The 26,381-nt window shown below is 51.5% G+C and overlaps 1 protein-coding gene across 8 annotated transcripts; it reads right to left on the bottom strand.

Annotated features, from left to right (window-relative positions):
• Nucleotides 1-530: 530 nt before the first annotated feature.
• HPS1 (HPS1 biogenesis of lysosomal organelles complex 3 subunit 1) lies at nt 531-25,265 on the bottom strand. 8 transcript variants are annotated; one of them, XM_077878053.1, is made up of 22 exons: nt 25,199-25,265; nt 24,425-24,601; nt 23,801-23,912; nt 21,871-21,987; nt 17,059-17,196; nt 16,702-16,844; nt 16,233-16,341; nt 13,732-13,892; nt 13,151-13,253; nt 12,496-12,594; nt 12,319-12,388; nt 10,191-10,246; nt 8,864-9,031; nt 8,589-8,768; nt 7,498-7,559; nt 6,889-7,023; nt 6,721-6,785; nt 5,537-5,682; nt 3,342-3,455; nt 2,654-2,792; nt 1,691-1,773; nt 1,110-1,247 (listed from the first exon to the last, which is right to left on the bottom strand). In XM_077878053.1, exons 4-21 carry the CDS (start codon nt 21,985-21,987, stop codon nt 1,730-1,732), a joined length of 2,049 nt encoding a protein of 682 aa, XP_077734179.1. In that variant the 5' UTR covers nt 23,801-23,912; nt 24,425-24,601; nt 25,199-25,265; the 3' UTR covers nt 1,110-1,247; nt 1,691-1,729. The 8 variants fall into 8 exon arrangements, 6 of the variants coding, with proteins under 6 accessions (XP_077734176.1, XP_077734177.1, XP_077734180.1 ...); XR_013368108.1 differs by having other exon boundaries at nt 1,203-1,247; nt 2,654-2,788; XM_077878050.1 differs by lacking the exon at nt 2,654-2,792 and having other exon boundaries at nt 531-1,247.
• Between the last annotated feature and the right edge of the window lie 1,116 nt (nt 25,266-26,381).

Here is a 26,381-nt window from a genome sequence, read left to right as displayed (position 1 = left end):
AGAGGGGCTGTACCCCTTGGGCAGTGGTTTTCAACCCAGGGCACATGGGAACCAGCTGAGAAGTTTTTAAAAACTCATGGGTTCACTTATACAGGGAGTTTAAGAAAGGGATTATAAGCGGAAAGGAGAGAAAATGAGTGGGAAAAATTAGAGAGGGTGACAAAACATGAGAGACTCCTAACTCTGGGAAACAAGGGGTAGTGGAAGGGGAGGAGGGCAGGGAAGATGGGGTGACTGGGTGACAGGCACTGAGGTGGGCACTTGACGGGATGAGCACTGGGTTTTATATTATATGTTGGCAAATCGAAATCCAATAAAAATATACATATAAAAAATTAAAAAAATAAAATTAAAAACAAAACAAACAAACAAACAAACAAACCCATGCCTTGGATCCCTACGACTAAGTGACAGGAATCTCTGAGGTGGAGCTGGGGCAGGAGTCAAGACAGAGCAGGGTCTGAAGGGGCCAGGACTTCCAGGCACCACAAAGGGCCCTAGAGCCCAGGCACGTTTGGCTTGAACAACAATAACCACAACCAGCCTTTATTTAGCACTTGCTGTGTGTCGGGCAGTCCTCACAACCACCCTAAGAGGTGGGTGCCATCCCTCTAAACGTGGGCAAACAGGTTTGGAGTGTAGGAAACCTGCCCAGACTGCAGAGAGAAAGTGGCACAGATGGAATTCCCACCCAGCCAAGGCAGCACCTTTCATTTGGGGAGAGGAATGTGTTCCTGAGGGCGCTCTTTCTCCACTCTAGGAGAAGCATAAAGGAGGTATCTTCAGGCACCTGCAGGCACTGGGGACTTCCTGTCTCCCGGTGATAAATGGAGAGGCAGCTCTGAAAGCAGCTGAATCCGTTCTAACCTCACAGCCACCATTGTTTTGTGGAGACCCAGGGAACTCCACCTTGGCCTCCCTCCTTCCCCAAAGAGAAGGATTTGGGGGTTTGGTACCTGAAAGGGAGACCAATCTAGGTGATTTCTTTAAGAGACCTGGGAGGAGGGTTGTCCTATTCCTAGGTGGGGGCTATGCATGGGTACCAGGGCTGGGCACAGACTGCACCAGGGCAGTGCGCCCTGGCCTAGAGCAAGGGGATACGGGAGGTCTCCCACAGGCGCCGGGCCAGCTCGCTGGCCTGCTGCACTAGCACATCCGTGGGGATGACAGACAGGTGGAGGGCCAGCAGCTCGTGGCACTTGACAGCCTCAGCGGGGTGGCCCTTGCTATAGTAGCGAAGGAGCTTCCTGGAAAAAGAGGGGGGGCGGGGCAGGATTCAGGAACGCAGTCAGAGCAGCCCAGCACCTGGCCAGCAAAGCCCTCCCACCCCTTGTGGACCTAACTGCACGAGGCTCAGCCCTGGGCTGAATGGTCCACCCCTCTGGGCTCCCACTCCACATGGAGTCTGGCAGTGTCCAGGCTGAGGGATGCCACAGAGCCAGCAGGGAAGCCTGAGGGCCCCACCACACATACTGACAGATGCTGCCAAGAGTGAGGCAACCAGAGATGGGCAGAAACCCAGGTGTGTTCCCCACGCACCCCTCTCTCACTGAACACGGGGCTGGGCAGGAAGGAGCTTCCACTGAGGGCTTCTTGGGAGGCATTCCCAAAGGAGGAGCTGCTCCCCTATGGGGGACAGGCACTTAGCTGGGCACCCACTGTTCCCAGCAGCCTTGTGCATCAGGGTCACCTGTAGTAGTCTCCTCCCAGCACGCCGATGGAGGCCGAGTCATCTGAGAGGACAGGCACCTCTATTATCTGGAGTTTGTACCCCTGAGGAAGAGGAAGACGGTCTTAAATGGGGAGGTGATGGTATGGTGGAAAGAATACGAGCAGGAGTCAGACACCAAGTTCAAGCCTGGCTCAGCCCCGCCTGGTGAATGCTCGCTGCTTGAACCTCTTTTTACTTCGTTCTCTCATCTCTGAAGTGGGAATAACAGTAAGCTCCCAGTGAACACTGGAGGTGATGCATATAAAGTTCTGCGTGTCCTGCCTGGTACACATGTGGTAGCTCACATCTATCAGTGCACGGACCTAGACCAGTGACAAGTACAAGCTCGGGAGGGCTGCCGGGAGGGTGACTCTGGGAGGTTTCATGCAGGGTCTCCAAGGGCTAGGCATTGTCAAAAGGCCCAAGTCTTTGCTTTGAAAGCCATTGAAATACCCAGGGTACAAAAAGGAAGAGAATGGAATTAAGATTTGCAGGGCAGTCCCCTGTTTCGGGCTCAGTCATGTGGGTTCCTCTCCACACTCTCATGGGCACTCTGGGGCCCGTCCTGCAGACAAGGAGGTGCACTCAGTGTGCTGAGTGGCTGCCCAAGACAGCACAGGTGCCAGCCTTCACAGCTGGCTCTGCCCCCACAGCCCTCCATTGGTCTATCACTCCATCAGGGCCAGTCACGCACACAAGGCCCTGTCACCACCCAGAAGCTCAGGTAAAGGCTGTACACACATCCTGGACATGGAGTGCAGACGGGAGCCTGCGGGCCAGGAGACCTGAGCCTGGGGTCTGGCCTCATCATTTATGACCCCAGTGGCCATGGCCAAGGCATCTGATGTCAAGGCATCAGTGTTTCTATCTATACAATGGGGCCAGTGATACCCGCCCTAACCACGGCACAGGCTGGGAGGCTGGGAGAGAGCCCGTAAGCACCTGCACTCTGGAAGATGCTGGCTATCGCCCTCAGGGCAGAGTGAAGGCGGGTTGCTGCCAGGAGCAGGAGAGGGCAGGGCCTGGTGGGCGCCGGCAGGAACTTGAGGGGCAGAAGCAACGCAGAGAGCCGGAACACTGACTTAGTGACAAGTGAGGAGAAAACAGAGAAACAGGAAAAGGAAGAGAGGGAGAGAGAGAAACAGCCAGTGAACTCCCACGACCTATGCTTACACTGTAGTATGAGGTCTAGAGACAAGAACCGGGCCAGGAGGCCATACTGTCATCTTCACCTTGGAAGGCTGCCTAACTGCTTTGAACATCAGTTTATCTGCCTCTACAATGGGAACGACAGCGTGCCATGCTCCCTAAGTGCGGATGATGACATGGAAGCACACACGAGCGGCCTTTCTCATGGGGCCTGTGTCCATCTGCTCGTGGGTGACCTGGGCGCTGCCTTGGATGACAGCACGAGTTTTCAGAGAGCTGCTGGAAGAGTCACAAAGCAGACACGACAGTGGGACCTCTGATGTCTGGGGCCCAATGGCCACGCTTCCCTGTCAGCTCCGCCAGGGACGAGAAGAGGTGAAGAGACAGAAGACTGAACACAGCGCAGAAGGGAGGGACCTCGGAGCGAGCAGACAGGAAAGCACTTCGGGACTGTCCTGCTCCAGGACCTGGCCATACCCACCATCTCGTTCTCGAACCACAGGAAGTAGGAGAAGCAGAAGTCCCCCTCCCGGAACAGCAGCGTGGTATAGCCCTTCTGCAGGTATCTGCGTGCCAGCCGGATCAGAGACCAGACCTGGGGGCGGGGAGAGAGAGTGCTCGTGGCCTTCCTGGGCCTCACCAGGGCCTGCGGGGTCGGCCCTCTCCCCACAGCAGGCCCCGGGCTCAGGCTCTCGCCTCTGGAAGAACAGCGCCCAGAGGAGGAGCTCCTGGAAAGCCAGGGGCTGCTTCTGCTCACCCGTTTTCTTAGTGCCGGGGCATGGCCTGGATCAGAGTGGGAGCTCAAAAAGAAATCATTATTGGATGGGTGGGCGGACTACCCTCCACCATTACCATGACAATAAAATATACGTAGAAACACCTCAAGTGACTTTTACTATGCACAGAAGCCATAAATTAGTAAACTTATCATTCAGCCCAGAAAATAGCCAAGGACACCATTAGTTAACACAAAGGGAGGTAAGTGTGTGGTCACCTGGAAACCCCTCCTGCTGTCCAGGGCCACCCACTCACCCAGTCCCCTCCAGGGCCAGGTGTCTCTGCCATAGGTTCTATGCCAGGGAGGTGCTGTCAAGTGTTTGGACACACAGAGTACCCTGAGCCAGGCCTGTCCTCTGCTCCAGGGGTAAAGTCCCAACTAGGGCTCACCAAGAGGTCCAACACAAACACAGTAACCAAGGGACAATGTGCCTTATATCCCCTGGGTGATAGTCTCTGGCCTAATCCAAGGACTTTCTGATGCTGCCTGTGACCTGCCCGAGGGAGGACAGGCAGAGACAGCCTGACTCCTCCATTTCCTGGGGCTGGAAAAGCTCAGGGGAAGGCATGCATGATTCACGGCAAGCCTGACTACAGCATAATGTCTAATTACATCTGCAAACAAATACATGGATTTGCTGTATTTTCAAGAAAGCAATTTGACAACATGTATCAATAACCTTAAAAACATTCCTCCCATTTGACTTAGTAATTCCATTTCTGGGAATCCATATTGAGAAAATAATCAGAGACGAGGACAAAGATGGATGCACAAAGGTGTGTCCTGCAGAATTATTTATGACCCCGAGAGCCTGGAAACAATCTAACTGTTCAACATTGGGGAAATGGCTAAGGAAATTATGTTACATCCACATGATGGACTATTGTGGACTTGTTAAGAATCCTGTTTATAAAGAATTAATGACATGAGGAAATGCATCAGATAGAGAGTGAAAAAGTGGGTAAACACAACTGCATCTACGGAATGATCTGTGATAATGACCAACGGCAACAAACTACACAGAAAAATGCAAGGAAATGCAGTCAGAGAACCCCAACAACCTCCAGAAAGATGGCTGGAGAGGCTGATACCAGGGAATGCTCCATGAATTCCGTCTATCTTTGTGCCACATATCATGCTAAGTATTTAACAAATGGCATCTGAGGTGTCTGTAATCATTGCCACTCGAGAACGTCAATGGTATCACTAGCCTCCTTTACAGATAAACACATGGCCACTCAGACTAAGTACAGCCCCAGGCCACATGGCCAGGAAAAGACAGGGCTGGACTGCCTTCTGTCACTCTCTTGATTTTAACCATTAGTGTATACTTTATCGAGACAAATCTAAGTCTATGCTATACCACCTACGACACATACTAATATATAAACATGCACATACTAGTTTGCCATGAGTCCATTAAAGAGAATACAAGAACCCTCAGACAATGATTCTTTAGTACAAACCACGTGGTGTTAAATCCTATATTCAAACTGATTGACCTGGGGTCTCTTCTTTCCATTTGAGTTAATTCAACAAATACTTCCTGGGACTTATTTATGTCAGGCACAACGTTAGGTCCTGGCTAGTTCTCCCTCTGACCTTACCGCCCAGACGAGCTCATTCAGGTACATTAGAATATACCCAGGAAGGCCCCGTGTGGCCCTGGGTGCCAGGACCCTAGAGAGAGAGGACCAGCTGCTATCCTTAGGAGCCTGTGGGCCAGCTGGGTGCAGACGCTGACAGAAGAGTACAGTAAGGGTTAAGGCAGGTGTGCTCCAGGCTTCACAGAGGTCCCAAGGCTGGGAGGCATCAGCCTCCTGGACAGGGGTCAGGCTGGCAGGCCTCATCTGACGGGGGAGAGGGGGTAAAGGGTACCCGGGCCAGGTGATGGTTACCTTGGTTCTGACGAAGGCAGCCAGAGGGCCCCTGCCCAACTCTGATGAAATCCTCTTACTGCTGCTGAGGGAAGGGGCCACCATCTGGCCAGTCGTACGGTCCACGTAGATAAAATGCACCAAGCCTGGGAAGTCTTCTAGGTAGGTGAAGATTGAGTTAAGGTGCTCAAAAAGCCAGGGACCAGGGAGGGTGCTACTCCAGCCTCCACCTAGGCTTCCGGCATGGCTCAGCAGCAGAGTCCAGAGGCCAGGCCTGCCATATACCCCCTTCTCCCCACAGCTGCCATGTCAGCCCCCACCAAGGATCCCTGTCTTCCGGGAGCGTTTTACCTCTGAACCCTCCAACCCTGTGAAATGCTACGATGCACATACAGCGGATCCCTTAACACTAGCCCATCTAACCCGGGGATTCTCGACCCAACAGGAATAGTGTATGCTCATACTTTATCATTTTCATGAGGGAGGAGTTGAAATCACATACACGGTGAGGCTGGCGTAGAGCAGAGCTACCTAGCTAATGCATGAGCCTGGCTGACTGCCTAACCCACACCCCTCGGCGTGGTTTTATTCATGTCTCCACACTTCACCTTGTGAAGCTGGATGGTTCCTACTAGACAGGGAAGAGCCAACAAACATGGCAGGGTGGTGGCTGGTGGCTGAAGAGGGCCTCTGTCATCCCTTTCACATGCATTCTGAGGTCTTACTATAGGAAAAGCTGCTTTATGTGAAGTTCTAGGAGAAATCAGTATTTGATAAACCTAGTATTCCATAATAAAAGGGCCAAATAGGTCTTGGACAAGGTTTTTTAAACAGGGATAAGCATATTTGGTGCAGGCCTTCTCAGAGCCTTCGTGTTCCACTGCGTACTGTAACTTCTAAGGAGGGCATGGCCTGCCTACCTACCTGACCCCAGGACCCCTGTCCGTCCTGGAACACCTGCTACCACTTTGCTGGCTGGACGTCAACATCAACAATTGCCAAAGCTTTTATGATGTAACCATGAGACAGCAGGGATTTGTGAAATTTCCGTCTTGGAGCCTTCCTACAGACAAGCCACCCATGACGATATTTCCTATTCTCCTTTGGAGTAAAGGAGCTGAGGCAGTGGAGTACACCCGCCCTTTCCCAGAAGTCCTACCGAGCAGGCAGGTGAGGGGGTGTGAGGGGCTCGGCGTGAGGATATGACACCATGGTGACGTTCCTCCTACTCTTCACCAACAAGAATTCCCTCCAGTCCATCAGCTTTTCTCTGCCGAGGAAGCGGGGAGGCGGGCTGTGGTGCGGTGCCCACCCCCGCGGTGCCCCCCCCCCCCCCCGCCACTCTGGCTCCCCAGGGCCCCACCCGCACTTACTGCATGGTGGCCTGGACCTGGTGCTGCAGCTGCTGGGGCAGGTGCGGGCCCCCCCGGCCGGGAGCCGTGGTCAGGAAGCTGAGCCGGTAGATGGCACAAAGCTGCCGCTTCACCTTCGCACACGCCTGGAGCAGCCTGGTGCCCAGAGAGGGGAGCATGACCGCAGGAAGGGCCCGGAGGGTGGGCCATCCGCATGCGAGCGGAGGACACACACTCAGGGCCGCACTCATCCCATGGGCGCCCCTGTTCCAGACCAGTGACAGACGCAGCTGCTGAAGCACACCCTTGTCCTCAGAGGGACAGGAAGGAGCCCGTCCCCCCACTGGTTTCCCCCAATGTGGTCGAAGCTCCTGGAATCTCACCCCATCCCATGGTTTATGCAGAAATGAGGGGAGGTGTACCCTTCAGGGCTGAAGCTGGGTGGGAACTTGGCCTCTGCTCCACCTGCAGCCCTTCTACCTCCCAGTCTCCCTCCAGCATCTGCGGCCCGGATGGACTCCTCTCTCTGGGAAGCCCCTCCTTCCTGAGCATCCTCCTCTCCCTCTTGGCCTGGAGGAAACTGCCCCTCTGTCCAGATGACTCTCCCCATCCTCAGAGCTGACCACTCACTCCCAGGACGATCCAGGTTCGCTTCTGGAGAAAGCCTTGCTCTTGAACTCCAGCCAGGTGCTCTGTAGGATGAGGGACAGGGTGGCTTCCTGACGATGGCCCCACGGTGACGTCCAGGGGAGCCCCTTGTGACGTTGGGCTCTAAGAGGGGACCCACACCCTCCGACTGCTTCAATATTTAGGCTCAACACACAGTCGAAAGCTGGCTTTCTGGCAGCTTTCTGGGGTACCCCCCCCAGTTCCCTGCATCTCACCATACCCACCATTCTCTTCACTCAGCAGGCATCCCTTTCAAGAGCAGTTTCCATGCAGCAAGCACTGGGCTCACTGCCTTGCTGGACTAATGCTGTCAGAGGGACATCCCAAAGAGGTGCGGCCATGGGGTAGGCACTGGGGTGCTAAGGTGGGGCCCTGGCAAGCTCCTTAAAGGGGGACCTTGCATTCTACCCCCAGTGTTCACTGTGGTGGCCTGGCGCACCATGAGACGCTGGGAGCACTCCTCAGAGCAGCATCTAGGTCTGAGTCTGAGCTTCACTCACTTGCTCAGTCTCCTCCAATCCTTCTCCTCATTTTCAGATGCACATGTATGGCAGCCACAGTGAATCCTGGGTCCTCAGACAGACCCAAACACGACCAGCTGCTTCCCCTGGGTGATCTACCCCTCCCAAACTCCTTCCAGGCTCCCCAGAGACTATGTGTTTCTACTGTTTATGCCTCACCAGGCTTCATCTCTGACCTGGACTCTGGGCCCCTGAGGTGGGGTGTTGGCTGTGTCCTGCACTTGTGTGTGAGCTGCCAGACTGTGAGGGGTGCCGGGCCCCGGCCGCTGGCCCTCACTGAGTAATCTGAGCCCTGGTTTCCTCACATAAAATACAGGAATTAGAATTCATATCCTGCCAAACTCCCACCAAAATGCTCTGAAAATACTGAGTTTCTGTTATCATTTCATGATGAGGGTCACAGGCCTATGGTGGGGCAGCAGCAGGAACCAGAGCTTCGGCCCCTCACCTAGCATGGACAGAACAGACCCCCCCTCCACCCGGCCCTGCCTCCTCTCCTGGAGGCTGGCATATTCGGAAATCAGATCTTACCTGAATCTCTTGCCCCCCACGATTCTTGACAAACTTGTCCATCCTCTGACGCAGGTCCCCCATGAGGGGGTGGGAGCGCAGGGTGTTCCCGGCCTCCTGCCCCTCCTTCAGCTTCTTCTCCAGGAGAGAAAACCCCTCCAGCAGCTGGTATAGAACAAGGGCCAGGGGGGTGCTGGGGCCCTAGGGGAAGAAGTACAGGGCAGGAAGAACAGGGGTACCTTGTGGGAAGGTGTCAGGGCTGGGGCATGGCTGAGGTTGATGGGGGTTGCTCCCACCTTGGTCAGGAGCACCATGTTGATGCCTGGCCACAGGGGCAGGCAGTACACAGTGTGGGGCACCATGGGGCAGTGGTTCTCTTTCACGTTGGCATCCAGGAAAATCCTTCTGGGGCGGGAAGCGACTGGGGAGTGAGGGACCAGTGTCTGGAGGCTGTCTTCAGTGATCTGTGGAGAAGAGCTGCCGCTGGGAGGGCTGGGGTGGGGGAGCTGCTGGGCCTCTGCCTCATGTGCCCACCCACGGTTGCCCATTCATGGTCTCCCTGTGAACCAAGGGGGTAGACACTTTAGCTCCAAGAAAATCCAGTTCTTAAATCCCTGCGCTGTTGTGATGGCCCTGCTGTTCGTCTCATCTCTTGAGCCCTTCCACCTGGAGTCAGGACTGGATGGCAAGCAGGGCCCACGGAGAACAGAACTGGGGAAGGTGGTAGAAAAGAGGATAAAGGGGCAGGAAAGGTCAGGGCTGGGGGAAGCTCCCTCCCAGGCCTTCACTGAGACCAAAGCATTCCAATAACAGGGTCATTCTACACAACCTCACAGCATCCGGACAGCAGGTCCCATGGGGAAAACTGAGGTGTAGAAGGACTAAATGAGCAAGACTCCAGCCTTAGTAAATAAGAAAGGCTTTAGTGGGAAAAAGTAGAGAATTCAATCACCAGAGATGCCCCAAGACCTTGTCCATCCGGGAGGTGTCACAGTCTTAGTTGTAACAGCCAAAAGCTGGCAACAATGTACTAGTTGCTATGCAGATTTGCTAAATCAGTATTAGAGGCATGTGATGGACTCTTAAAGTCAGTGCGGAATAAATGGAAAAATGCTTAAGGAAATGTAATGAAGTACGTTAGGATTCAAATTTGGTAAAAGGAAAAATATATACACCATATGTGTCAGTACACACACACACACACACACACATATATGTACCTATATGTATATAAAATCAGAGGGAAGACCAGAAGGAAACACCCAAAGATCTTAATAGTACATCTGAGGGAAGGACTGAGCATTATTTTTATTCCTTTTCCATACTTTTATACTTCCCAGTTTTTCTACAGCAAATATGTTTATTTCCTCATTTGAAAAAATCATTAAAAATCAAAGTGGATGTTTAGTCCCAACAATAGTGAGGAGGGTGAGATCTCTCAGGAGATGAGGCCACCCTTCGTCCACCACCTGCCTGGCCCTGGCCCCTGGCATGAGCTCTGTCCTCATGCTGACCAGCCCTGAGGTGACAGGAGGAGGGCCAGCCTCGTGCAGAGTCCTGGGGAGGAGACACCTCAGAGCCCCCTGTGCTCAGGGGGCCTTCCCTTTCCTGGGAGAAACTCACCTGGACCTGAGGAGCATCAGTTGGGGGGGTGCCTTCATCCAGCCAGACGGTGCTACCTACAGGACACAAAAAATAAGGTAACATAGATAATGAAAACGTGAGTAACAGCCCAGTGGCATGTCAGAATGGGGGGGGAGGGGCAGAGGACCTGGCAGGTACAAGGGCACCAAGTGGGGGCTGGAGCAGTACTGCCCTGCTCATCTCATCTGACCCCAGGCCAGCAGTGCAGGGTGCACTGTACAGTCTCATAGCTAAAGCGGCCTGGGGAAGAGTTGCTCCCCAGGGCCCGCTGTTGGGTGCAGGCTCCTGAGGATGGCAGGGGGGAGGTGAGGCATGTTCTCCTCAGCCCCCTGAGCCCCCTCCTTGATTCCACCCTCTCACTCCATCAGGTTTCTCCCTGTCTACCACAGGGCCTCTTCCCCAAGAGGCAGCACACTTATTCAATCAGCAAACTTTTACTGAGCACCTACTATGCCCAGAATTGAGCACATCTCTTTTCCCAGCAGAGCTCACAAAAGCTTACTGAACCCACTACGTATTTGAAATATTACATGTTTGTAATAATACTCTTCTCCCTTATATTTCATTGCAAATAACTACCATTTATAATCATATTTCTCTTGGGAAGCCTGTTTCTACGTTTTGAACACCTGATTTACAAATGAATGAGTACAACTTCAAGCCTTTTGTAAGCGGTGAGTTCCAGGCACTGAAATGGCATTATTTACAGCTCGGAGGCATAAAAACTAACCATGGAGAAAGAGGCCAGGAGGAGGACTGTGATGAATGAGGGAAGGGAGTAGTAAGAAGAAAAAGGAGCCTTGGTGATCACCCCAGAGTGGTGTTTTTTGATGTGTTCTGGGCTCCTGGAGAGCTTACAGACTCGAGGGTAGCTACAGAACCCAGCCCTGGAGAGATGTGCAAGCCCACAGGAGTTGGTGCACAATCTCAGAGGTCCCTGGTTCCAGGTTCCTGGTAGCCCATCCAAAGACTTAAAGTTAAGAACATCTAACCTGCTGGTTTTCAACTGTGGCTGCACATGAGAGCTTTTAAAAATCTGGAAGCTAGGCCACGTCCCAGACCAATTAAGTTTGAATCTCTGGCACAGGCAAGCCCAGCTTCAGTGGTTTTTAAAGATCCCTAGGTGAGAACATGGGGGAGGGCTGGCAAGGCTGAGAACCACTATCTAACCTACATCTGTGCAGTGCTGGTTCCTACTCTGAGGCTCACAAGCCACACGGGGCAAGTTTCTAGAAGTATTCACATCTGGGTCCCAGCCCTCGGGCTACAGCTTAACCGGTTTGGCTGAAGTGGCCTGGGTGATTCTAATGTGCAGCCAGGGTTGAGAACCAGTGGTTTAAGGACACCACAGAGCAAATTCATTTCAAAACTTAGTCCCCAGAGGGTGCCTGGGTGGCTTAGTGGTTGAGCATTTGCTTTTGGCTCAGGTTGTGGTCCTGGGGTCCTGGGATTGAGTCCTGCATCGGGCTCCCCGCAGGGAACCTGCTTCTCTATCTGCCTGTGTCTCTTCCCCTCTTTCTGTCTCTCATGAATGAACAAATTTTAAAAATCTTAAAAAAAAAAACCTAAACTAGAAACAAAACTCAGTCCCTGAGAAATGTCTTCCGAAACCCTGGCCTTCTTCTATTAGGTCACACAAACGATACAATCATTCCTTCTTCCCAAGAACTTCAAAGAGGCTACAACAGGACAGATTTTGGCTTTTTTCTCGGCAATCTTATCTATTGTTTTGTTAGCAACATTTTGAATATTTTGTATCTCTTTTTATTGTTCACTCACCCACATAATCTGGAAAAACAGGTATATAAATTGAATATTTGTATTCAATTATACTTGAAAGTCATTATATACTTGAAAACAAACTATTATTACTTAATTTTAGTTTCTTATTGATTACCCCCCAAAAAACAGAGAATACACCTAGGGGAGATGAATTTTTAAATGAAATCAGCTTGTCACACAGCTTTAGGTCTCATTTGAGTGGCTGCACTTTCATTCACACTGGAGCTGGCAGGGTGGGCAGAAGGGGACCTGCAGGCGGCATCCTGTGCTCTAGGAATCTGGGTGTCTGTGCCTGGGCCTCCTCCTGTTCCTGCCCAGGCCTCACCTGAACTCTGCTCCCCAGGAGAAGGAGCTGGTGTGAAGTACTCCTCAGGGAGGGAGAAGCTGTCAGTCTCCTGGGAGGGAGAAGAGGGCACCTTGAGCTGAGGGCCGGGAGAGCCTCTCCTAATGGGCTCAACCTTGGGCTCCTCTCCCCTCCACATGGTGGGCACAGAGCACACACAGTTGTTCCGGAACTCCTCCTGGGCTGGGCTGTGGAACCAGGGCTCCAGGTCTGCTGCACAGGGATGCTCTGGCTGGACCGGGGCTTCCGTGGAGAAGGCTGCCATGGGCAAGGGAGACCCAGTTAGAGCTCCTCTGAATGGCTCCTCCATTCCATCCCTTCTCCCCACGGAGGAGCCCTATAACCCCTGTGCCTCCCACTGCCACCATGCAGCCCTGGGTGGGCATCCTCACTTTCCACAGATGTTTCCATTCCAGGTGGCCTAGTCTTTCTCAAGAACCACCAAAATTCCCCAAATTCCAACACACTGGCAACCAAACCACCACCAATAATGGGGCCAATGTTGGCGATGGTAGTGGCTAGCACCTACAAGCACCCCAGGCATTGGTTGTGCCCTAGTTAAACTGTGCCCTTTACTCCTCCAAACAACCTTTATCCCATTGCACAGATAAGGGAATCAAGGCTTAGAGAGGTAAGTACTCTGAAAATCTGTACTTTTCACTGATTAAATCTCATGCATTCTAGAATCTGTTACACCTGAAAACAACGGGAAGTCTAGGCCAACCACATGCCCAGAACTGTGATGCAGAAATACAGCCTCCCCAGCAACCTGCCAGACTGGGTTTCAGAGCTGCCCATGGAGCCGGCCCCAGACCTGAGGGTCATCATCGTCCACTGTGCTCTCACTGGGGTAGAGATCCTGGACCAGGAGAATGAGGGCGAGGAGGTCGGCTGGGCGCAGGGGGCTGGCATTGTGGCTGCAGAGAGAATGTACAGCTGTCAGCACCCAGGGTAGGCAGGCTGAGGGAATCTGGAGCATCGCCCCTGCTCTCGGAATTTATGAACGTGTCGGCTAGCTTCATCCTTCTTGGAGAAAGGCAAGGTACAAATAAAATTAACTAGTTCATTAATTTTTAAAATAAAACTTGGCGTGTGAAAGAAAAAAAAAATCTGGACCAATGTGAAAGCACTGGGGACCAGTGGGGAAGTTCTAAGATTCAGATTTGGAGGCAGTGTTCCAGGAAGACCTAATTCAGAGAAGAGAATGAGCAGAGAGTGTCAAGAACTGAAGAGTTAAGTAAGTTGCTTAACTCTTTATCATAGGGAACACAGCAGAGCATCATAGGGAAGAGATGGGTCCCGAAGGTCTTCTTGGCTGGGGAGGTGGTGCTTTCCAGGCAGAGGGAATAAGGGGTAGGAGTCTGGGCCACCCCGCCTGCCAGGACCAGAGCTCACCTGGAGTAGAAGGCCAGCAGCTTGGAGTGCACGAGCAGGAAGGCGTGCAGGGCCTCCTCGCCGGCCCTCTCGGGGCTGGAGTTGACTGCCTGGATGACGTGCCGCTCCAGGGCTTCTATGCACAGCTCACAGAGCTGTGGGTGAATCAGCCGCTCCACAGCCTGGCGGGCAGGGAAAGGAAGCCAGGTCACCTGCCACCCTCCCCTGTGCCAGGTCCTGGGTGGGTGCTGGGTATATTCGCTTGGTTCATGCTGAATGGATGCTATTTGCCAGTCACTTGGGAACAGGGTGACTTGGGGCAGCCTTCCTGGGGCTTATGATCTGGTCACTAGACTTTACTGGGTGAGACAGACAATATGCAAAAAGCTGCCAACTCTAATAAGTGCTGTGTAGGAAACACCTGGTACGGAACAACGCCTGCTTGGGTAGGGTGTCCAAGGAAAATGTCCTTGAGGAAGTGACCTCTAAACTGATATCTAAAGAACAGGAAATCCTGTCAGAGAGAGTGGAGGGGGAGAATGCTGCAGGCCGAGAAAAGAGCATATGCAAAGGCCCTGAGATGGGAAGAGAGTTTGGAGCAGTGCTTTCCAACTGATATATAAGGCAAGCCCTATGCATAACTTAAAATTTGCTAATAACTACATTTAAAAAGTAAAAAGAAATAGGTGAAGTTAATTTTAATAATTTATTTACTCAATATATCTAAAATCTTATCACCTTAACATATATTATAAAAGCATTATCAATGGAATGTTTGACACTCCTTTTCTGTACTAAGTCATCAAAATCCAGTATATATTCTACATGGACGATGTAACTCAATTTGGACAAACTATATTTCAAATGTTCAATAGCCAAATGTAGCTAAATATCCGAACTGGACAGAATTAATGTCAAGTACTCCTGAAATGCAAAGAAGTCCTGGGTGGCCAGTACACAATGAGCAAGGGCTGAGGGACATGAGATGAGGGTGGGGTGAGTCCTGCAGCAGCAGCTTATTATACAGGGCCTGGTAGGTTCTGGATTTTATTCTAACTGCATTAGGCCATCTCTTACAAGAAGCTTTTCCAGATGTCTCAGAAAGAGCTGACCATGCCATCCTTTGTGCCACTGTAGATGTGGATGGGAAACCCAATGTGGCAGCGCCCAGGATGCTTTATTGTATTTTCAGGTGTATTTGTATGGCTGATTTCCTCTCAAGGGCATGGATTGTGTCTTTACTCATCTCTGTTCCCAGGGCCTGGCACACCTCTTAGCATACAGTAGGTACTATACATTTATCAGAGGAGTGAGTGGGGCGTGAAAATGAATCCTTCAGATCTATTTTCCAGTTCACTTATTCTCTTTCTAGTTATGTCTCATCTACTATTTAACCCATCCCTTGAGGTTTTTAACAATTATGTTTTTATTTCTAAAATATCTACATGAGTTCTCCTCTAGTTTTTACATGTTTAAATATTTCAAAGTTATTTTATATTCTGTACCTAATAATTCCAGTATATCAAGCTCCCTGGGATCTAAATCTATTGCTGACTGATTTTCCTCTCACTTGTGGTGGCTCATGTCCTTGTGCATCTGTTAATTGTGAGCTCATATTTATTTGCTCTGGACCTGTCCTCTAAAGCAGTAGCTTTCAAAGTGCAGTTCCTGGACCAGCATACCAGCTTCACCAGCAAAGTTGTCAGAAATGCAAATTTTAGGGTGTCTGGGTGGCTCAGTCAGTTGGGCTGCTGCCTTCGGCTCAGGTCATGATCCCAGGGTCCTGGGATTTGAGCCGCGCATCAGGTTCCCTCTTCAGTGGGGAGGCTGCTTCTCCCTCTTCCCCTGGCTTGTGCTCTCTCTCTCTTAAATAAAATCTTTTAAAAAAGATCCTCATACCACCCTACTATGAGAAAAGTGAGGCCTGGCAACCTTTACCTAACAAGACTAGATGATTCGGATGTACAGTAAGGGTGAGAACCACCACTCTGGAGAAAATCTGTGTTTGTCTACACAGGGAGCCAGGGAGTGGTAGGTCTGGGCTTGATGCAGGGAGTCTCAGGCTCAGCTCCCCTCACAGCTGAGGACCAAAGTTAGTGTTCTGGTTACAACCAGATGTTGTAATGGTGTGTTATCACCATCTGCACTCAGGCAATCTTGCCTTCAGTGTTGCTTAGTTTTCACTACTTTTCCACACTAGTTTCAGCTCAATATAATTTTGGGGCGGGGAGGTCAGAATTGAGGGTTATCTTCAGAATTTCTGTAATTTACTGTGAGCCCAAAATTGCACTAAAAAGCCTATTTTACCTAGGATCTCACTGTTTTATCATAGGGAACACAGCAGAGCATCTAACCCACCGGGTGGCCACAAAGGGCAACCTTTGAAATGCAACAGTTTGGTGGTCTGCCTATGACAAGGCACTCACAAATAGGGATGTGCGAGTCAAAACATGGCCCAAAAGTTCCCGAGCCCTCCGACCTGACTCTCCTGGGGCCTGAGCACTCCCACACCCTGCAGTCACCTCCACAGCGAAGCACTGCTCCTGCTCCCGCAGGCGGCCATAGGTCCACAGCAGGCTCTGGAAATGCTCCCACACTTGGACACGCTGCTCCAGGTCTGGGGGACGCAGCCTGGGGGCAGAGTAAAGAAGACCCTGAGAAAGCTGCTTGTCCCCACCTTCAACCACAGGAGCATAGCTCTCTTTGGGGCTGGGCGAGCTCCTGTGACGTGGGCAAAGGAGCGGCAGAGGCCGCCAAGCACGGAAGGGCCAGGCTGTACAATGGACGTGGAGCGGGATGCTTGAACAGACCATTTCACTTCTCCGGCTGCCCCTGCCCCCCAAGACCTACAATATGAAGCCAGGTAGAAAGACCCAGGAAGGAGCCAGGGACAGGGAGTAGGTGAACAGCTTCAGAGAGGCCAGGCACACATAGCAAGGCCTCAAGAAGGTGCTTAGCATAGGACTCAGAGGGGACCACAGGAGGACTTACTCCTTCCGGATGAGCTGGCCATCCACGGTGACCAGCCCAAAGTGGACCTCAAACAGGTACTTGAGCACGCACAGCTTCTGCCGCAGGTCCCCCTCACCCTCACTGCGGTCTCCATTAATGGCAATGAACAGGCATTCTCCAAACTGTAAGCAGAGGGGGTGGGTGTCAGCTAGCCCCAGGGACCCTGCACCGGTCCTGATCCTCGGGGATGGAGAGGGGAGGCTTAGAGCCCCAGGGGTTCAGGGAAGGCGTGGCTTTTGCCTTCTAAAGGAGTCTAAAATTTGAGGTAAGGGAGAGGTGTGTGGACAGCCCATGGAGCATAGGGAAGAGGGACATGGGCTTGGGCTACACACTCACCAGGTGAAGAACATACAGAGAGCTGCCGTTTTCTGTGGAGAAGCAGGTGTACGTATCTGAGAGCTTCTCCAGCATAGTCATGGAGGAGATGATGACTGGAGCCAGGAGGGTGCTGAGCTGGTCCTCCAGGGCAGGAAGCTGCAGGATGGGAAGGAAAGAATGCTGCTCAGACTGCCAGACCCCAGCGACAGAGGAATGGACAGGACCCAGGCCTCCCCAGCAAGGGTCTTCACAGTTTTAGACCTGCCTAGAAGGCACCACGGTCCTGACAGAGAAGAGGGCAAGAGGACACTGCCCCCTACACCATGGGTGGCAGTTAGAAAAGGCTGGGAAGGCTCAGCCAGATTTCTGTGCCCTTCCATCTCTGAATCTAGAAAGAAACAGTAAGGACTGAGGTCACCTCTCCACACTGGAATGTCTGGGGGGCATTTAATGGAGAATAGACGAACTCTAAGGAAGTTCTCTATGTGTCCCAAAGTCCATGCTTTTTGTTGGAGTTAAGTCTACTTTGGGGGAACATGTCCTAAAAAAAATGAGCAGGGATAGGGCAAAGACCCACACACAATGATGTTCACTACAGTATAATTTACAGCAGCAAGCAACTGTAAAAAACAGAAATGCCCAGCACCCAGTGCTCACCTAAATGATGGAAGGATATATAGCCATCTAAAATATTGGAGTGTTTTGATGACATGGGAAATTCCTCTGATACTATGTTAAAAAAAAAGTTGTGAATGGTCTGTATTTAAAAATGCATAAAAGGGATCCCTGGGTGGCGCAGCGGTTTGGCGCCTGCCTTAGGCCCAGGGCACGATCCTGGAGACCCGGGATCGAATCCCACATCGGGCTCCCGGTGCATGGAGCCTGCTTCTCCCTCTGCCTGTGTCTCTGCCCACCCCCCCCCCCCCCCGTGACTATCATAAAATAAATAAAAATTAAAAAAAAATGCATAAAAAAACAAAGTATTGAAAAAAAAAACATTAAGAAAGTCAATGCTACGCTGTTAGTTATTCCTTCTGGCAGAGAGAGTATGAGGGACCATCCCTCCTTGTTATGCTTCTGGACTGTCCTGATCTCCCTAACAAGCCAACCTTCCCTTGTACAAGCTCTTCTTCCAACTGTTCTCTCTGCCCCCCAAAATAAGGAACACAACAAATAAAACCAAGAGAAACTGGACAAATCTATTGAAAAATCTGGGAATACAACTGGCATAAAGCCAGCAGAATGGTCGCCACTCAAACCTGCCTCACTGCAAGGGGAAGACAGGGGATAGCTGACGTTCCCCATGTCACCTTGGGAGTCTTGACTGAAATACAGAGAAAGCCAAATCCTGAGCTTGTGAAATCTGGAAGGAGAGGAGGAAGACCCTGCCTTGAAAAGAAAAACAGGCAGCCTGCTGGAGCAATGGCAGCATTTACCACAGGAACTCCATCAGCAGCACAGTAGTGCGAATTTCCTTCCAACCTTCTCAGTGCTCAGCAACTGATTGGCAACCGAGCTGGGTCCTGCTGCTCCGGGGTCTGCTTGGCAAGCTTTAGCAGTGGTTCCTGTGCCCCACCTGGGTCTCAGCTCTGCTGGCCTCTCTCCTGTGTTTATGGGCACCTGGGTCACCGTGTATCATCCCTTCCCAGCCCTAAGTTCTGCGAGAGCAGGCTCCTGTTGCTATTTCACTGATTCACCCCCGGAAGGCTGGTACACAGTATGTTCTCAATTAACATGCGTTGAATGAATATCCCTCCACATAGGCAAACATTTGTTGAATTATTCATGCACCACAATTTTCTTGAGCTGTCATGAATGAATTAGGTTAACAGAAAGTCACTTAAAAAAATCTAGATTGTGTACAGCAACTCCATTTTTAAAGTAGTTGCTTTTTCTGCAGGTAGCAAGAATTTTTTTTAAAAGGCTAGGGAAGATGAAAATATTTGGCGTAGATGGAGTGTAAAGGAATAACTATTACTTGGAATTATAAAGTGGTACATTATCTCTGAATGGCTTTTGAATCAATGTTTCTATTTATAGAAAATTATCCTAAGGAAATAATGGGATGTGGGATCAAATTCAAGCATAAATGTTCCCTACAGCAATAGTTTTAGCAAACTAGAAGCAATATACACGTCTAGTATGGGAAACACGGTCAGATAAATGATACATTTATTTGTACACTGGAATATAATGCTTCCATTAAGATTTATGCTTTTGAGAATATTTAACAAAAAGGAATACTGTTTTGATATAATGGCAAGTGGGAAAAACAGGAAATAAAACTGTAAATGCGGTATGATCCCAACTATGCATAAAAGATAAAGACCCAAAGGAAATATGTAGAAGAGCTAATGGCTCTGGTACTAGAATTATGGGTCATTTAAAAACGATTTCTCTGTATTTCCAAATTTCCTACAATTAATTCATGTTATTTATAGACTCAGAAAAAAAAGAAATGTTAGGTACATAAAAAATAAAATTTTGAAGGCATTTTTTTCTTTACATTAGTCATTTAGGAACTGAAAAATCAGGAATTTTTTTCTTTACAAGATTTTTAATAATGTGGAAGATAAACACTATCACATAACTTGCTTCTTTTGTTTTATTCATTCATTCACCTATATATTAAGTGACTTTATGCCAATATTATGGCAGGTTCTGGAGATACAGAGGTCTGCTGATAGTTTGCTTCTTCAATTGACCTAATTAAAATAGTTTAAGAATGAAAATACGTAAAAATTCTTTAAAAAACTGTAAGTATCAGGGCGCCTGGGTGGCTCAGTTGGTTAAGCATCAGACTCTTGATTTTGGCTCAGGTTGTGATCTCAGGGTCCTGGGATCAAGCCCCGCATCTAGCTCAACACTCAGTTGGGGAGTCTGAGATTCTTTCTGTCTCCCTCTACCCACTCATACTTTCTCTCTCTATAATAAATAATGTTTTAAAAATGTATGCATTGACTGCTAAAAATAAAAGAGCCTAAGAGACAGACTTGTTTTTTAGCTTAAATAAAACCACTAAAATGTCATGATCTCTGATATCTTTATTCCTAAAGTCTGTGACAAGAATATTGGTGATGTTGAGGTGGATTAACCTGCTGAAGCGGAACTGGCTCAGCTGGTGATTAAGCCCAGCAGAGCGAGAAGGGGACTGGCAGGCCACCAGTCTGTGCTGCTGCAGAAATGTGAGAACTCTCTCTGCTGCTTTCCCTGCAAAAATTTTTAATCCAAAATTCATCTGGAAAAAATGTCCAAAATACAATACTCCTTTAAAATGTAGAATAGAAATTACAAGTGAAAATTACAACTATCTCTGAGCTGAAATATTTCAAAGCTACCCTGGACATCTACATACAAAACATAAATTTTAATCCATACTTTACATCATATATAAAAATTCAAAATGGATCATTAGATCTAATATAAAAGCTACAAAGATAAAAGTTCCAGAAGACAATACAGGGAAAACTCTGTGATCTTGTGTTGGGCAAAGATTTCTCAGATATGACACCAAAAGTGTGATTCCCTAAAAGCAAAACATGGATTCACAGGAGTTATCAAAATGAAAAACTTCCGCTTTTCACAAAATACAGGTTAATGGATGTGAAGATAAAACACAGACTGGAAGAAAATATTCGCAAAACACTTACCTAATAAAGGACTTGCTCCAAACTACATATGTAACACTCTCAAAACTCAGGAAGAACAATAAGAAATAACCTACCCAATAAAAAGATGGGTGAAATTTGAACTGACTGCAATTAAAAAAGATAGAGGGCAAATAAGCTCATGAAATGATGTCAAAGTCATCAGCCAATAGGACATGAAAATTAAGGCAACGAGATTCCGAGAGACACCTGTTAGAACGGCTAAAATTAAAAAGACCACACCCCAAGCGTTAGGGAGGGAATGGAAGAAGTGGAATTCTCATACACGAGTAGCGGGCTATCATATGATACAACCCTTCTGGCAAAATCTGGCCGTTTCTCACAAAGTTTAACATATACCTACACGATCTAGCCATTCTACCCTAGGTATTTATTCAAGAAAAGTGAAAGGCGATGTCCACATAAAGACCTGAGAGTGAATGTTCACACTTGCTTTATTCGGAAGAGTCAAACGCTGAACACAGTTACCACCAACAGGTACACGGATACACAGTGGTGTGCCTACACAACAGACTGCCTCCCCTCAGCAACGAGAAGGAATAACTACTGATACGTGCTATAACGCGGATAAATCTCAAAATTATGCTGCGAGAAAGAAGCCAGACCAAAACCAAACCCAAACCTTGTGTATATAATGTGTGATTTCGTTTACATAAAAGCCTAAGAAATACAAACTCCTCTGTTATGATAGAAAGCAGATTGGTAGCTGCTCAGATTGGGGGAGGTGAGGGAGGGGTCACAGGTTTTGGGACAAAAATATGTTTATTTTATTGACTGTGACAGAATCACAGGTGTGTGTGTCAAATTGTACCCTTTGAGAATGTTCAGTGTACAGTATGTCAGTACATAGCCGTTTAAAAAATTGATTATGTTAAGCTTATGCTAAACTTTTCAGGTAAAGAAATTAGGAACACCAAACGTCCCTGTTGTGTGATTAAAATTATACCTCCTTCTCCTGCTCTCATTTAGCCTGATGAGCCCTGGTGGAGTAGGGGTGAGGTCACTAAGTTGAGAGCATCAAGGGGCCAACCTCAGAGGACGAGCAGCTGGGTGTGCAGGACTCTGGGCCACAGGCACCACCGTCTCAGTTCCTCGGGGTGGGCGGGCAGATTCTCCCACTTCCTGCTAGTTCTGTGCTCTTCCCTCCCTACCCTGCACTCACCTCTTCGTCCTCATTCTCCGACTGCCCAAACTTCAGCCGCAGACTTGCCTCAAACTCCTCATCTGTCCAATAGAAGAGGACCTCTGCACCTTCTGTGGCCACCAAGACGCACTTCATCTGGCAAGAAGAAGCAAGGCCAAGGTCACCTCCCAGCCCCTTCACCCATAAGCTCAGCCTGCCCCTGCAATCACCTACTGAGCCCTCACTGGGCACCAGGCACCACGACAGGGGCCTTCCTGCTGTTATTCTGTCATACCCTCCCAGGCCCCTGAGGAGGCAGGAATCTTGAGTTACTCCCACTTCCTGGTGCAAGACTTATTACAGCTTGGAGTAGCAGAGCCACTGGGATCTAAATCCGGGCCTAAGGCTGGGGCTCTTGCTTCCACGTCTTCCAGTACTTCTCACCAGAGTGTCAGGCTCTTCATGGGCCTACCTGCACCAAATAGACAGAAGGACCCCGCTCCTGATCTGGACATGGAATCAACTGCACAGGAGAGGCAGCGAGTATCGTGCGTGGCTCAGGGTGGTCAGCACCTGGTCTAGAATGGAGGGAGGCCAAGGCACCTCCCACTGGGCACTTCAGAAATGTGTTCCTCCTTGAGGAAAAGACAGCTCCAGGAGACAAGTTCCAACCCACCCCCCCAGTGGTGGGTTCACTGTGACGGAACTTCATTCCCAAGCTCCTTCTGCTCTGGGTGGAAACAGAGGCTGCCTAACCTTGTCCACAGTTCATTCACATCTGTTTAGCTGCGGCTTCCTCCGCTGCATCCACCAGGACCGTGGCCCTCCCAAATCACTTTCCCCACCACCCACACCTTCTGTGCTACATGTTTTAATGCCTGATTATACAAAATGTGTTTCATTATTCATCAATGGGGAGACTCTTAATCCAGAGCTTCCCACACCGTGCCTTTCACTCCTGGTGTGCAGCAAAACATTGATCCTCTCAACTCCTGGGGCAGCCCGCCCAAGCCAGGGGAGGCCAGGGTTCTCAGGCCAGCTACTTGCAGCTGAGAAAACCCCAGGCAGGGGCTTCACATCTTCTGCCCCTCAGTGTGCCACACAGATGAGATCACGTTGTACGTGTGCTGAGACGTGACGATGACCAGAAAACTCTGCTCTGCCCCCCTGAGTGGATGTCCAGTTTCAATAGGATCATTGTATCTTGAGGTCTCAGTTTCAGTTATCCTCTTCAGGATACCTGATAGGTCCAGCCAACTTAGTGGCACTTAGTGAATTCCTCCCAAATCTCCAGTTGGTTTATCAACTCTAATTAGTTCATAGCACCTAGCCTCAGGGTGGTTCCTTCACAGTGGAAAAGAATGCAGCCTATTCCCATGGAATTGCTAAACAGAAGGCAGAGACTGGGAGAACAATGGAGTGTGAAGTCAAGGTTGCTGGCTGAGGGCAGGTGGACCAGGAAGAGGTGGCTCTGGGACACCCAGGTGAGTGTGACAAAGCCGGGGAGGAAGAGAGGGGGGCTACAGGGGCCAGCCTGATGGGGAAGGAGTGTGTGTGCTGGGCAATGGTGGGCTACAGAATGGAGGCTGTGGTCAGCAGCAGCACCCCCTGGAGGCTGGGAAGGGTGTGAGGAGTGACATGCTGGGCACAGGTGGGTGAGGTTAAGGATCCTGGTGGGAGGTAATTAGGGCCCACTTCTTGGCGGAGGCCAGGAGAGGAAGGGGCCGATTTAAGAGATGTAGCTTAGAGTCCTGGGTCTTGGTGAGGGCCTGGATGCAGGGAAGGAGAAAATAGGCAAGGTGACATCAGGAGGCAGAGCTGCGGCAGGGGTTGGGGAGGACAGGGCTCTGCAGAGCCAGGGAAGGCTCAGTCCACTGCCTGCCTCTTGCCCTGCCCGTGTACCACTCATTGCCCCGGAGTGGGTGGCGCATGCCTGGGTTCTGCCCCCAGGCCAGGCAGGATCATCTACCTTGAGATGAACAGCAGAGCCTCCAGACAGCCAGTTTCAGAAAGGGCTGCAGTAGACAGATTCGATGACCAGCTCATGGAGAGCGGCACAGCAGCCAGGGTCCTGCAAATGCCTAAAACAGAGAGGTCATGAGGGCAAGCTGAGCCTCTCATCTCACTGCTGATCATCTCTGGGAGGACAAGCTGGCGAAGGACTCGGTGGTCAAACGTCTCTCTAGAACACACACCCCACAGCCAGGAGGCGCCTGCCTGGTGCCCTGTATCCCACCCACCCTGCCTTCCCACAACCCGCAACCCGCAACACACACCAGGCCAGCACAGTCCTTTGGACACAGCAGGGGCCCACAAACATTAATTTCCACCTCCTGTTTCCTTCCGGGCACTCATTTTACCGTGGGTCACTCAGAACCATGGTGTGGTCAGCGACCTTGCCCTAAGGATCTTGCTAGGAGAGACTGGAAACGGCGCAGCACATCCCAGCCCCATAGGGAAGCCCTCCTGGGAGGAGGAGGTGAAATCCTGGGACCATGAAATACCCCAAACAAAAGGCGCGGGAGACCCACCCGGATCTAGTTTCGGCTTGGCCGAGGCACTTGGACCTGGGAGTCTCCAACCCCTGCCCTACCTCCTAGGGCTGCGGTGGAAGAATAGCCAGGCGGGAAGCAAACTCTGCTTTCTTACGTAGAAGTGGGCTTATTTTCCGTTCTTACTTCCCAGCTGCCCTTTGTCAAATAACAGGGCGAACCACGCCGGCTCCAGAATCATTTACATTTTGAGGATCCAAGGCAGGAACCACAGGAAGCTGTAACCCAATTAGGAAACCAAACGTAGTACGCAAGTAAGAGGCAAGAAAGGGTAGTTCGGGGCTCTGCATCTTTTGCAGCATGAGACCTGGCATCGCCCGCGGGACCAGCCCTGGTGGCCCGTTCCCAGGAAAGGGGAGATGCTTTTCCGCGGACGCCAGGCTCCACTGTTTGATTCCAAGGCCGCTGCCAAGCGCACCTCGCCCGCGTCCCTTGGCGCTTCCCCGCTCTCCCCTCCGTCCCGCTCCAAGCAGGCGGCGCCGGGCCCGCTGGGAAGGCCCAGCCCCGCGTCAGCGCCCCCCGCCCGCCCGCCCGCAGCCGCCGGGTCAGGCCGCTCCGCCCCGCACCCCACGAAGCTCACGGCGACCGGGCGGAGGGCCCGGCGGGGGGCGCCCGCCAACCCCGCGGCCGAGGAGGCTCAGGGTCCAGAGCAGCGGCGGGCCCCCGGCCGGGCGGGCGACGTGCAGCCGACGTGCAGCCGGGCGGGGCCGGCGCCCGCCTCCGGGAGGCCGCGGGGCTCGCGGGGGCGCCGGGGGAGCTCGGCCGCCCACGGAGGGGCCGCGGGGGGCGGCGCGGGCGGAGGGCGGGGACCGTACCTGCTCGCGCCCGGCCGTGCGGGCCCGCGGCGCGCTTCCGGGTGTGGTCACGTGAGCGCCCGCGTCCCCGCCCCGCCGGGGGAGGGGCTGGGAGCGGAGGCCGGTTCCGCGGGTTCGAGCCCGGCCCGCGCCCCACTGCCTTGAACCCCTGCGGCCCAGAAAGAAGAAATCATTCGCAGAGGGCCCGAGTTGGGATCGGAGCCCAGGCCGCCGGGCTCCCGCCCGCCCCTTCGCACCCTCCGGCTTTCCGAGCGAGGGTTCCCGCGCCCCGGGAGGAGACCGCCCGCGCGAGGGCCCGGTTGCCCCCGCAGCGCGACGCTGGAACTTCCTGATGAAAGCTCCCAATCCCTTTGGGAGGCCAGGGCACCTTAGGGGCTCGGCCTAGAACCCGTGTTTTCTTTCTTTTTTTTTTTTAATTTTTTATTTATTTATGATAGTCAGAGAGAGAGAGAGAGAGAGGCAGAGACACAGGCAGAGGGAGAAGCAGGCTCCATGCCGGGAGCCCGATGCAGGACTCGATCCCGGGACTCCAGGATCGTGCCCCGGGCCAAAGGCAGGCGCCAAACCGCTGCGCCACCCAGGGATCCCGAACCCGTGTTTTCCATATAAATGGTGTACCCCGAGCGGCTGAAGTGAGGGTTGCTGATGAAGATCCTGGAAGGGAGCAAATCCCCTCCCGACCCCCCCCCCCGCCCCGTGCCTCGGGGCTCCCTGGGGGCGCTGGGCGCAGCCCGGTGGGGGGGTGGGGGGGTCGCGGCCAGGCCCAGCAGTCGGGAGAACCGGCCGGGAGCTGCAGCCTGCACTGCGGGCCCCCGAGCGGGCTCCACCGCGCCCCGCCGCTGCTCCCGCCTCCCCGCTCGCCTCAGCGCCCCACCTCGCAGCGGCCCATTCCGGCTCCCACGTGCTGCAGGCGAGTGTCTTGAGATCCGGTGGCGCTGCGCTCTTCACCCCGTTTTCGCTCCCCTTGTTTCTCTCCTCTCTAAGACTCTTCATAAGCGCGGATTTCAGGGCTTGAATTAGTTCCATCAAGTGGATATGCTGCCATTCTTCCCTGCCACTGCTAGAAGTTTCCATTTCTCACCAGCAGTGTGGGAGGCTCCCAATTCTCCACATCTGTGTCAACGCTTGTTATTGTCTCTTTTTATTTAGCCATCCTGGTGGGTGGAAAGCGGTATCTCCTGAT

The sequence above is a fragment of the Canis aureus genome, chromosome 29 (genome assembly GCF_053574225.1).
Source record: "Canis aureus isolate CA01 chromosome 29, VMU_Caureus_v.1.0, whole genome shotgun sequence".
NCBI lineage: Eukaryota > Metazoa > Chordata > Mammalia > Carnivora > Canidae > Canis > Canis aureus.
The sequence above is the reverse complement of the archived record's forward strand: the minus strand, read 5'-3'. Positions and strand labels throughout refer to the sequence as shown.